This window comes from Chroicocephalus ridibundus, chromosome 1, assembly GCF_963924245.1.
Source record: "Chroicocephalus ridibundus chromosome 1, bChrRid1.1, whole genome shotgun sequence".
Lineage (NCBI taxonomy): Eukaryota > Metazoa > Chordata > Aves > Charadriiformes > Laridae > Chroicocephalus > Chroicocephalus ridibundus.
The window spans coordinates 121374154-121387039 of NC_086284.1; the positions used below are offsets into that span (position 1 = coordinate 121374154).

Sequence of the window (12886 nt, forward strand, 5' to 3'; positions counted from 1 at the left end):
CACTACCACCCCCTTTGAGTCTTTTGTCCATACCACTGGTGTTAAACAATAAAAGAAATGAGTACAGCTGAACCTTCAATGTGATATTAAAATCACAAAGTTTAATGTTATAAATTATTCAAACTATACAATTTATATAGTTTTAATGAATATGGCTAAATAACCAAAGTACCAGTGACCTTTCCCCACAGATATGACCACTTTCAACCTACTTTCAGTATTTCTTTTTTTTTTTTTTTTTTTTGTGAAAGGTGCCTACCAAGCAGCACCTCTTTGAAAATTAGAACTTACATGACCTTTACAGTGAACTGTGATCGGGTTAGAGTAGACAGTCTTAACAGGAAAGTCTAAATCCAAGTTATAGCCACCTGAAGGACCGTTATTAAAATACGATTACCAGCAATGAAGTGAACAAACTTTGATCCAACAAAGCTCCTAAGCTCATGTATAACTTCAGGCAGCTTTAAGATATTTGCATGCTTACATTACACATGTACTTCAGTATTTATTGAATCAAAGCGATACATCTTGAAGAAGTGTTTCAAATTATAAGCATACAATGCTTAATGCCTGGGGAAACAAAAAACACTTTCAATTCTAGATTTGGAACCTCTTCCGCCCTAGAAGCTGCAGGCTTAGTATAGGGTAATACTCAACATACTAAAAAAATCCTTAAAAAGCATGTAGAATTATCCCCCATATGTTACAAGTATCTTTTTGCTCCTAATTGAAGTTGCTTAATGCTGCAACTATCTGAGAATACCAACAGGTATCAGAGTGTAGTTTAAAGAAAACGCAATGTCTTTTGAAGTAAAAATCATTACCGAAAACAAAACTGTTACCACCCACTTGCCACTTCAAGTCAATTTAGCATATTTCTGATACATGTTAGGTAATGCTGCTGTTCACCTACGTAAGAATTCATTTTCCAATTCTCCAAAGCGTGTATACTGAACACATGGTATAAACAAAATGGTGGTGTCTGAGAAAAGCATCTTTCAACAAAAATGAGTTTAATGAAGGTACAAAAAATTATGGTCACAGTTTATGCATGTACATAGATGCATATATCTACACACTTAAACCAAAGAAAATACAAGTCTCAATCATGTTTTTAAAGCATCTTCAAACACATGGAGCTCCAGGAAAAGGCATAAAAGCACCAAAGATTAAAGGTACATTTAAAAGACTTTACACAAACATTTTTGTCATATCTACTGACTGAGTTTTCAGATTTTAAAAACTGTAATACTTTAAAATTAACCTTTTTTTCCCCAATATAATTAAGAAAATTTAACTAGATTAACAACGTTAAGCAAAGAAAGGGGAGCCTGGGAACATTCAAGATGATAAATGGGTCCTTAAAAATTAGTTGGTAACTTGAAAGCAAAAAATGTGAAAGTGCATTTGGCTGATAAGGTCCCCATTAAATTTACTTTTAAAAACTTTTAATGTATTTATATATGTAAATATATATATAGTGTGTATATATGTATATATAAGGAATGATGCATTTAAATCAGTTTCTTTGCAACTGCAAAAAAAAAATTCTTTGGTGCCTCAAATGTCATACAAAGCTCTGAAAGTGGGCCAGTCATCGGTAAAGTAATGCACACATACCTGTGATCATAATTTTATAACCTTTTACATTAATCCAACTCAAAGTTAAGGCAAAAATTTTCTAGAATTCAAAAGAGTATGATTTTGAATTTGCAGGGTTTTTTTACCTCCCAGGAGGGCAAAAGGAAGCAGAATTAATACAGGTATCTGTTTAATTTCACAGAGGATTATTAGCAGAGGCATTACTGAACTATTAAGTTTAAGTTCCAGAACTACTTAACAGCCTATTTTACAATGAAACCCTTAGGTTTCCAAGCGTAAGCCATTGCTACAATGAATAGATCTTTTATGTACCTCTTGATTTTTTTTTACTCTTTAGTTTTTGCATATCTCTTGATTTAAGCAAGTTGATCATCTTATTATGCCATACAGGCATTGTGATGAACTAAGCAAACTAGCTGAGCAGGAACAGTTGGTCTTTGCTGTCCTACATTTGTCTGATGACTCCATCTGTAAACACCAGTTTTCACCACTACATACCTTCTGTGCCTACAATCACATTAAATTTTTCAGCTACTCGCACAGAACAGAATCCCAAAGAAAACATTTTTAGGTGGCAAGACAGTATAAGATAAATTAAGAGGATAAATTAGCACAGTAATTAGACAATGTGCATGTTTGCCATACTTCTGTTTGGGGTGGGAAGACCAAAAACTACAACGGCATCTTTTTGGTTTCTGAATGGCCTGTATTTTGATGTTCCATACAGATCTGAATGAGTCTGATTTCCTGTCTTCACGTTTTGATTGTTTCTATGAACAGTGAATTTTGGATAAAGTGCTTAACATTTAAGTCTTAACTCCTTCACTAATTTCTGGGAAAGGCTATCAAGAGATGCTACTAGACAGGGCTGTAATGTGTCTTAAGGCTGAGTCAACAGATATTTTCTCCCTGCCTCTAGACAGTAAATAAGTAGTTACAGTACTGAGTTGTGATCTACCACCATTAAGCAATATTTCCTATGTGAAACAGGCTCTTCCTGATTTTTTTTTCCCAACTTAACACGTGCTCTGCTTTTGTCTGCCTTTTTTTTTTTTTTTAAACAGGAAGCCATCTCAAGTTCTTTTCAGTCCTACCAACAGCTGATGGATCTCTGTATTGCCAGAAAATTAGTTTAGCTCTGCCCTGTAATGCAAGCTTAACCCCCTTCACATTCTGTATTTGTTTCAATTTGCTTCAGTCTGTATATGTACTGCTTGTATTAGTCTTCCCACAGCTACAACAGATGTTTTAGAGGACACTCTTAAAATACGTGTTTACTGTAACCCTGAAAAGGGCTTCTCTTGCATGCCTCTGATTTTCACTGTGCATAACTTTCACACTTAGTATCACATCAACTCGCTTTTCCTTGCATGCTCTGTAGTTCAAGTTTTTGGCTATTTGAGCATTCCATCCAGCTTAGATTTCTTTCTACATTCCTCTTTTTGCGTTCTAAGTTTATTAAATGAGCTCCATGCTTTTGAGCAGATAACGGAATCGGATACTCAAACTTTGGAAAAAGAATGCATGTTCCTCTACACATTTCTTATCCATAGTATAACAACATAATACCTTCTTAAATGACTCCTTCACAGCTGTATGGATGGATACCCTTTAACCACACGTTTTCCAACTAAACCAGCATTCAGAATTGGCTGTTTTTATTTCCATAAGGCAATTAACACCTCTGCTTTCTCCGCCTGCTCAACTGTGCGCCTTATTTTCCTTAAACCTTCATGCTAGAAAGACTGTGCCGCTAAGCTTCAATCACACATTTGGAATGAACGTGGCTTTTTGGATAACTGGTACTTTGGGGATTTTGTAGCAACCTTTCTGGACTCAAGACCTGCAGAGCTCCTATTATTCCTCTGTGAGTTTTGTCTAGAAAATGTGCTTTGTCTTTATCAAGGTCATGTTTTCCTTTAGTAATTTGAGACTGCTTTATGATTAAGGCCAACTGGGAAACAAACTGATGCTTCTTCATGTAGTGTTTTCTTACACCACTCCTCCTTTGATACATTTTCCCACAACATTGAATCAGGCACCTGGAAAAGAGAAGGCACTGGGATCAAAATGAAGACTAACCAACATAAATCATTCTTTAATCTAGAATACTGCTCATGTTTTTCAACATGTATGCATGTTCAAACATGCAAGGAAAGACAGATTGAATTACCCCTTCTGTTCTAAGAGAAGTCTTTTCTATTAGAGTTGCTTACCAATTCCGACAACCTCTTTCATATTCTAAACAGGATGTCCAATTTGAACTTCCAGTTTAGCACATTATTGTGATTTAAGGTCTGGCATACTACTTCTTGCTTAGAAGTTGTGTCTGTCTTATCTATTACATCAGGTTGCCCGATTTCAAAGACCATTTTCTGGTTGGTATTTACCTCCAAACAAATGAACCCAGAAGGACTGCAAGACTTACTTTCATCATCTGAATCGAATCCAAAGAGCGTCTGACACTTCTTTTGTGCAAGGTGAGCCTCAAGTGCTTCTGAATTACAGTAGATGGTCAAGCAGTTGCCACATCTAAATCTTTCTGTTGATTTGCTACAAAATTTATCTTGTTCAGAATGAGCATCTACTTCATCAGTCAAAAGTTTTCTACGTTTTGGCATGCTAATGTATCGTTCATCAAGATAACTTGGAGGCAATGGTCTAACATATGGTTTTGTTAAGATGACACCATATGAAGTATTCTCTGTTGTCTGATTTGGTTTAGAAGGTAATTGCGAGGCAGCAGCATTATTTTGTGGTATATCATGACAATTCTGTAAAACTGGTAACACTGACCCATTTTCTGTCCTTGTTTCATCTGCCACTCTGTCCAAAGGTATTTCGGATGACTTTGATGATGTCTGATCTAGGTCACTGTGCCCATTGACTAGTTGGTCACTAACATTACAGTTTTCAGAATTTGGCTGTAACACAGGTGTCTTTTGGTCTATCGAACTTAAAACTGTAGCGTTACCCTCAGATGAACTTTCATTTCCGTTGTGAATTACGTTATTTGCTTTCTTCTCAACACTTTGAATATATGTCTTTGGTTCTGTAGAATCCTTCCTTGACTTCCAAGTTGGAATTGGTAAATCTACAGTTTCTTTTTCGTTAATAGATTCATCATCATCTTGGTAACTACAAAGTTCTGAAGGATCATCTGAAGAGTCTTTTTCACTTGCATCTTCTGAACATTCTGGTGTTTTATTTAAATAATGCTGAGCCTCATGTTCATACAGCAAAGGGAGCTCCTCAAATAGCTCACAGCACTCTGCAAAATTGCATCGAGCTTTAAAAACACTATGACTTTTTGTATGTTCTGCAAGCTCAGTTGACAGTTTAAATCTCTGATTACAATTGAAGTGTAAACAAAAGTAAACATTTGGATACACATGCCTCTTCAGGTGATCTATAAAATGTTGGGAATCAGCAAATTTTCTCTGGCAGAACCGACATTTTCCTTTATTCCATTTCATTATATGCTGCTGCACCTTCAAATCAGTTGGATGAGCTTTTCTCGCATGTTTATTGAGGAATCGTATCTTTTTAAACACTCTAGCACAACCATTAGCAGGGCACTTAAAGCTTCCCTCCTCATCCATCGCATCAATGTCTTTTTGAGGGCAAAAAGCTCCATTCACTTTATGCAGAATAGGTGACTCTTTACTGGAGCTCTCATCATCTTCAGGCAAACTTTCTGTACTTAAAGCATCAGGAACATTATTAAAACAGCTGTCACTACTATTCTCAGTAGCATCATCCTGGTCACTTAGATGGTTTTCCACGGCATCAAATACCTGTTCTGCATTCTCCTCCTCCACTTGGACCACCTGGTCAGCACTTGGAACTATTGCAGTCTCTGGTTCGTTATCTTTGGAACCATCAGAATTCCCATTTTCAAGAGACAGAGAAACATCAGAACATTCTAATTCATTAACAGCAGGAGCCTGCTGACCAGCCTCAAGAACTGCAGCAAGATGTTGTCTTTCTATCTTCCTGACATGATTCTTCAAGTGCTTCAGCATAAGTCCTTTTTGCCTGAACTTTCTGGTGCAAAGTACACAGGAAAAACTGCCCTTTTTTTGGTGAGCTTGTGCATGTTTCACAATGTGACCACCAAGAAATTCCTTGTTGCATATCACACAGCGGTGCCTTGGTACAGTTTGATCTAACATTTTAGATGCCTCAAGAGCTTCATGGTTCTTTTTGGCATTACCTTTGGAGTGGGCTTCAGAGAGGTCTTCAGGGTCAAGCTCCCCATTGCTTACATCTGTTAAACAGACACGTTCCTCACTCAGAGCCCTATACTCTGCTATCTTCTCTGTATTTGCAGTAGAGTTTTCCAGTGTACTTTCACTTAAGCCAACGAAGGCTTTATCCCCCAGTAATGCTAAACAATTCTGCTTGATCATCAAAAAATTCCAAAACTCAGGATCAAAAAACAAACCTTTTTTCAAAATCGGAAGCAATTCAAAACGTACACGGTTTTGAACAGAACTAGTGCACTCATTGTATTCTTCATCTGCACATTTGTATAAGTGTTCAACAGTGTAGTAGGATTCCAAGGTGCGCTCAAGAAAAAACACTGAAAGAGCACAAATTCTGAGGATCTCCAAGTCATTTGGCAGAAAATGAGCAATTGCTTTATAAATAAGACTCTTCATGTTGGGATCTTCACGGAGGTCCAACTGTAGGGCACATCCACATATCTCAACACATATCTGAAGACCATCTTCACCAACCTGCAGAAAGGAAATTACAGGGTACATAATTATAGAGTACACATAATGGTATTATCCTTACGGGTGTACAGAAATCTACAGCTTGAAATAAAAGAACATCAGACCCACAGAAAAAAAAAATGGCATAAACAATGCCCAAGCATCAATATCCAATGTATTTATATTAATCTACTTGCAAAATAATAATTAGGAGTTCAGAAAGCATCCTGCTAGTAAACTTCATCTAAAGGCATGGACATTTTTAAAATAATGCTCATACAAGACTTTAAAATACAGATACAAAAATGCTCAAAAATAACACCTGGTTTGTGTTGAAAGCTATACAGCTACTGTCAACAAAGCTTCAGATACTTTTGCCACGTGCAGTTCTATGGTTAAAAACAATTATTTGGGGATATAAAACAAGACTGCAGCAAATCATATGTGATCTAGCAGTATCTTCTGTTTGCATCTTCATTACCTAGGCTGTTTCATACTATAATTGGATAGTTACTCTATTTTGTCCCTGTTCTAAGTAATTTAACTTGCACCGCATAAAAATATAAGCTATGAAATATTGCTCTCAGTTTTGAACAATGACCACCAGGGAAACCATAACAACCCATGGCCAAGTATTCTAGAAGTCAAGCCTTTTAGAATAGACAAGTGATCCTTCCAATAAACAGAATTCCTATTCCACACTTGAGGCTGGGAGCCCTGCCATGAACATGTAATTCTGAGAGATGATCAGAAACATACAGCCCAACATGTAGCAGATTAGTGTAAAAAGAATTTCAGGAAGCTTAGAAATAATTAATACCTACCTATATTTAAATGTGTGTTAACAAATACATACAACGCTCCATATGTAGTGGGTTAATAAAAAATAAGATCGTTCAGATGCAAATACAAATAGAAGTTATTCATGTCACCACAAGCATTTTAGAACACATACTGAGATTAAAGTCTTGAACAGCAGCAAATCATTGCATGTAGAACTGTACAGCGGTACCCATGACAAAATAATTTATAATTCATTTAGGGCATAGAATATGAAGGAAGTCTGTTCAGTTAGGTTAAAGATAAAAAACAACATTTGTTGGGAAACAACTCGCACTTCTGTATGCAAAGTGTTGCATGTTACCATCTTTTGCAGATGTTTGTATGGAATGGTGTAAGACTAACAACTGAGGCATGAAACAGAACACATTTCTGAAGCAAAATTATGTCTTCTCCTATCTTAGTCTAGCTTTTCCTTCATGCTACATTAAGCACTTCTTCATATTTGATTAGAACTGGTGAAAGGATTCAGAACCTAACAAGGATTAAAGGTGGATACAACAACATTATACAAGTCCTATTTCCTTAAGGAACCAGACTAAAAAAAAACAAAACAAAAAAAAACAAACAAAAGACCACACAACCAATCAACCAATTAATCTTTCACATTTACTCCATGTATTTATAATTAATTTTCCCATTTAATTCTAGAGGATGACATTCCTCAAACTTACTGCAGACAGAAAGAAAAACTCAGGATTCAGTCAAAAAAAAAAATCTTAAACACACATAACAGATCAGGGGCAATCATAATATTGAAGCACATTCTGGAACTCGACAAAATTTTTTATGTTAATATTGTGTCCTTCCCTACCCCTTCTTAAGTTTCCACAAAAAGTAGCCATTACACAATATAAACATCACTTCTCTTTACTTTAACTACTTACAAAAAGAATGGGAGGTGGGGTAAAACAAACAAATCAAACTTACTTCATCCTTAATGACTTTCATGAAAGGGAAAATTACTCTGACATTTGTAGCAATTCTTAAAAGCTGGTAGCACTGGTCAACAAATATTTGTTTTGATGGGTTAGATTTAAGCTGCAGTTTGCTCCAAATGAAGATCAGGTCCCTATAAGAACAGAAAAAAATATTCCAGTTACACTGAGTTTTAGAACTCTATCATGCAAGCATGATGCATTACTGAGAACAACTATTTGCATATTCTGTAACTAAAATCGTATTTGAGGGCGTAATACCAATCTAATTAACACCACAACTGTACACAATGTGCACAATGGAAACGGCAACTTAATTACTTTGTTAAAGCATTCAGGGTATCTCCTATCACCGAACCAATTAAATATTCAACAAAATATTAATGTATTCATCTTAGTATCAGAGAATGCATAATAAAATCAGATGCTACAGCACCTAGCCCTTAACACCACAGGCAATAAACATCAGGCTGAACAGCAAGCTCTGTGTGCTCTTGGGATTGTAACTTTCAGTGCGAGGACGAGGAGTCCTTCAGGAAAAGTAGTGTTTGAATGCAGAAAATGTTGTAGAAAGCTAGCTTCTGATATGGTCCATTGACAAGAAACATTGATGTTCTCCAGTTGTGCATATTACAACACAGTTTTCTGGTGTTACTGCTGTCACCACTGGTCTTTCTAGCCAATATGCAGTTACATCAAAGTATCGGGCTCTACGGCTATTCATACATCTCTACGATCTTCAGTCAAATAATATTTCTGACTGATACAAGGAAACCTAAGAACGGTTTGCTAGACTCTGCAGCAGAGCTCCTACACAGGTAATGTGTTTAGCCTATATAATATAGCTAATTGAAATTAACAGCCCATAAGTTCTATGCACTTTTAATTCAGAGAGTGGGAAAGGCAACTGGACTTAACTTTTAGTTATAAGAAAATTTGCCAGCACAAAGATTTTACACAGGAGTAGATAATAGTTAGGACTAGGCAGATGTCCCACCATAACATTACAACGAAAAAGGGGACCAATCGACTTCCATTTTCTGAAGGAAGACGCTTTTCTATTCCACTAAGCCTCCTCCCTCAGAAAAAACAAACCCAGTTAACAGCAAAATATTTAGCTGATCTTCCAGAGTCTCTAGTCTGTGCCAGACACAAATCAGACAAACCTTTTGAGATTAAGCTTGTCGATTGAGGTCAATGCCTGCATGAAGGGAAGCGACAGAACTGCCTATGACAAAACACCAGCTTCACTTTTAAATTTAGGACAGCTCTACAATTCTGCTTGACACTTTCAGAGCTAGACAAGAGAGCTTGATTGTTTCCTTTCATTCAGAACCCAAGAAAACTGAAGTTGAAAGAAAGATGACGCTTACATGGGGGAAACTGTGAAAAGGGAGTTCTATTAAGCAGCTCTACCCACAAAAAAAAAAAAAAATCAGTCTTACAGGTTTTCTAGCGATACAAGCTGTTCACCTCTGCCTTTACCAGGCTAGAAATCTAAATTCTTGAAGTCTTTGCAAACTTCATGTACAAGTTTGAAACTACTGTCTTCGTGCACCAAACCATTCACAAAAATTCAGTAAAAATCTCAACCTGAAGTAGAAGAGAAAGAACTGAACTTTTTTGCTGTTAAATGTTACAGTAGTTAAATAACACAACTTATTCTCTGCTTTATTTCATACTGTTTCAGAACAAGCCATTTCAACACTAATCCCAGAGAATTTGAGAAAAGTTAAATTATTCTTCTGAGAGATTAAAGTGACTTGCCACGTGTTCAGACAAGTGGGATGGCTGGCACAAGGAAAGAGCTGAAAAAGGAATGGAGAAAAATGAAAGTAAAAGGAACAGCTCCATAGGTGGAAAGGAAGCTGTTAAATCAGTTTAACCACCATTTGACTAGACCCTGATGGGAATAGTATTTCAGTCTTATTCCATGTAGACATGGAGGTTTGTCCTCAAGCACATTTCTGACTTCGATAATCATTAAAGATTAAAGCATTCTTGAAGAGCTGATTGGACTCTATTCCAACCACTTAAATGCTTTGGATACCAACTTTAATGCTGAAGTTAGCAGCACTTGAGATACTTCTGTGTCACTGACCACAACACAGATGAAAAACTTGAGATAATGTAGGCAGGGGTAGTTTTCTATTTGCTCAATTATTATGGCATAGCAGTATAGTACTTAATGACGCTTACTTCTTGGATAGTTTAGTTCACACTGAGGCCTGTGTTCAAACAATTATGAACATGTGCTGGGGCAATTTAAATTGTTTCCGTGAGATCACAGAACTCAGCACCTCTTTACCAGTAAAGAGGTATTTCAGTTTGCTAACGTCCCTCAAAATACCAAAACCATTGCATGCCTCCATCAGCAACATAAAAGAATGGTTAAGCCCACCCTACCTTAGCTAGATATAAAGCCTTTGCTATTGTTGATAAGTCTATCTTTCCTTGGGTATAGATAGCACACTTTACCAAAATGTTATCCAATTCACTAAAATTATCTAAAGGCCAAAGACTGATAAACATGCAGGAAAAAATCCTTGACTTACTGAATTTACTGCATAGGAACCACTTGAAAACAGCCACAACAGCATGTAAAAATTGCCTGGCAGAGAAGGCAAGCCATTCTGCTACGGCTGTTCCATCAAAATTTTGTCTGTCTTCCTGAAGAGACATCACTTTTTGCTACTATAAAGTCATTAATCACATCATTATGGACTGATCTCTTACCAATACCTTGTACGCAAATATTTCTAGTAAGACCAAACACACTTTGCTTTGAGATTAATTTGTAAGTGCACTTTCACTTCAGAAAAATAATTCAGATCATCTGAATCTAGAATTTATTCTTAACATCAGTGAAAACATTAAGTTTTGTGACAGAGCTGCTTAAAGTCCATCTTCCTCTAAGATAACATAAGAGCTAGTGATTTCAGCTTGAGGATTTTATGTAGGTTGCTTCACAACCGTAGCAAATATCTGCTATTTACAGCTTTCTAATCTATTTTGATATCTTTGCTAGCGGTGTTTGCTGCTAGGTCCCTGATAGATCTGCAAGGTCCTCAATTCCAAACAAGGCAAGATGATTTATGTCGTGCTGAAGACTTTAAAACCTTCTCTAGGGAAAAAGACACGATATGGGTTAATTTAACCCGGCTCCTACTTCTTCAATAATTTGAATTACAGTATAGTCATGCCTTCACAAGCTTTGTTCCGGTTTATGTTATCTATTAAGCATTATGCAGATTTCTCTTGTTGGGTACACAATTGTTAAGGCTCAGCATCTGCAAAGAATGAAACAGCTATTCTAGCTGCACAGATATAGCTGCTCTGAACTCTTTCAAAAATCCTCAAGTTCTATATTCCAGACAAAAGATTAAAATACTAAGAAATGCCAAAATGTTTTCATTGATAAACAGATATCAAGCAGTACTTTAGTCTCTTCTAGAATTTCATTTTTGACACCCACTTTGCCAGAACATATGGACAGACATCTTCTTTTGAATAGCAATTTTCAAAATGGATGATGCAAAGTTTAATGATCAAGAGCAAGGTTAACATGTTACTACAGCAAAAGGCATAAAAAGTAGGTTTAATTCTAATATTTAAAATGCATTTCTTAAAAGACTGAAGCCCTGAAACAGCACTAACCACGTAACTGATACGTGTAGTTTACATCTGCAAATTTCCTGATAAGTAAGAAGTCAGGAGATGCAGCATCTAGGCAGGAATCAGCAAAGTTGGATTCCATTGCAAAGCTGGGCAGTGGGCTCACACAAAGTGTGTACCTTTTTTGTCGAATTTCTTCATCATTCCTATGGGGACAGTCATGCCCACCTTCTTCTGGACAGACTGAATGAAAAATGCCACTAGGTATTGCCAATACTTTGCATTATAAATGTACATCATAATTCCATAATTTCAGAGGTTTTGATTCAACGCAAGCAATTCTCATCCAATAGTTAAGGAAAAATTTAATAAACAAACTAAGCATTATCACGTCTGCCCTTCATTACTTCCTCAAAAAAAAGAAGAGACATCTTACACTTCAATTCCCTGAAATCTGAGAACAGGGAAATCCTATATATGTTCTGAACTCCATATTAAAATTAGTTCTAGATCTCTATTGATTGAACAAAAACCCCCACCAAAATCAATCAAATTCTTGCTGACCAAGCCTTTTTGCTTCAACTACATAATCAAACAAATAAAGCATACTTTGTCAAGGAATGCGGATGTTACTTTAAGTACAGAAATTATACAGGCTAAACAGAACAATTATCTTCCTTAACCATCTTTCAGTCCTCTGAATGATAAAATTTGTTTTGACAACTCTTTAGAAAATGCTTCTTAGCCATAAAAACGTCCAACTATCAAGCTGATTCAGTGCGTATGAAAACATTCCTTCTTATATGTTTTCTAGAGGACCACCATTTATGTTGTGGCTCCATTTACGAAGTAAAAGTTTGTAGAACTAATAGCACATTTTCACAATGATATATTCTCTTTCTAGACACACTGGTGACATACTACAGTTCTTATAAGCAGTGTAATTTAACTAGCAGGACAGCAGAATATCTGCATTGCCAGAGAGTCTACAGACTGCATATTGTTACAGACTACACATTGCTAATAATAAATGCCATATTTATAGGTATTTACAGCCTTAAGTACGTAAAGGCTCACCCTTCTGTTACTTTGAAACAGTTAATAAGTGTTATGTACTATGAAGGCTACCACTTCACATGATTGTGTGTAAAAAGGCAACAGGCATAACAG

General features: G+C 36.3%; 1 protein-coding gene across 1 annotated transcript in view; it reads right to left on the minus strand.

The window, feature by feature from the left end:
• Positions 1–220: 220 nt before the first annotated feature.
• The window catches only part of ZNF654 (zinc finger protein 654), a 36796-nt gene continuing 24130 nt past the window's right edge, over positions 221–12886 (minus strand). The window contains exons 7-9 of the mRNA XM_063348995.1: positions 8094–8235; positions 4031–6344; positions 221–3644 (exon numbers count right to left, since the gene is read on the minus strand). Coding sequence (XP_063205065.1) covers positions 3637–3644; positions 4031–6344; positions 8094–8235 — 2464 coding nt within the window. The 3' untranslated portion in view covers positions 221–3636. The remainder of the gene's footprint in view (positions 3645–4030; positions 6345–8093; positions 8236–12886) is intronic.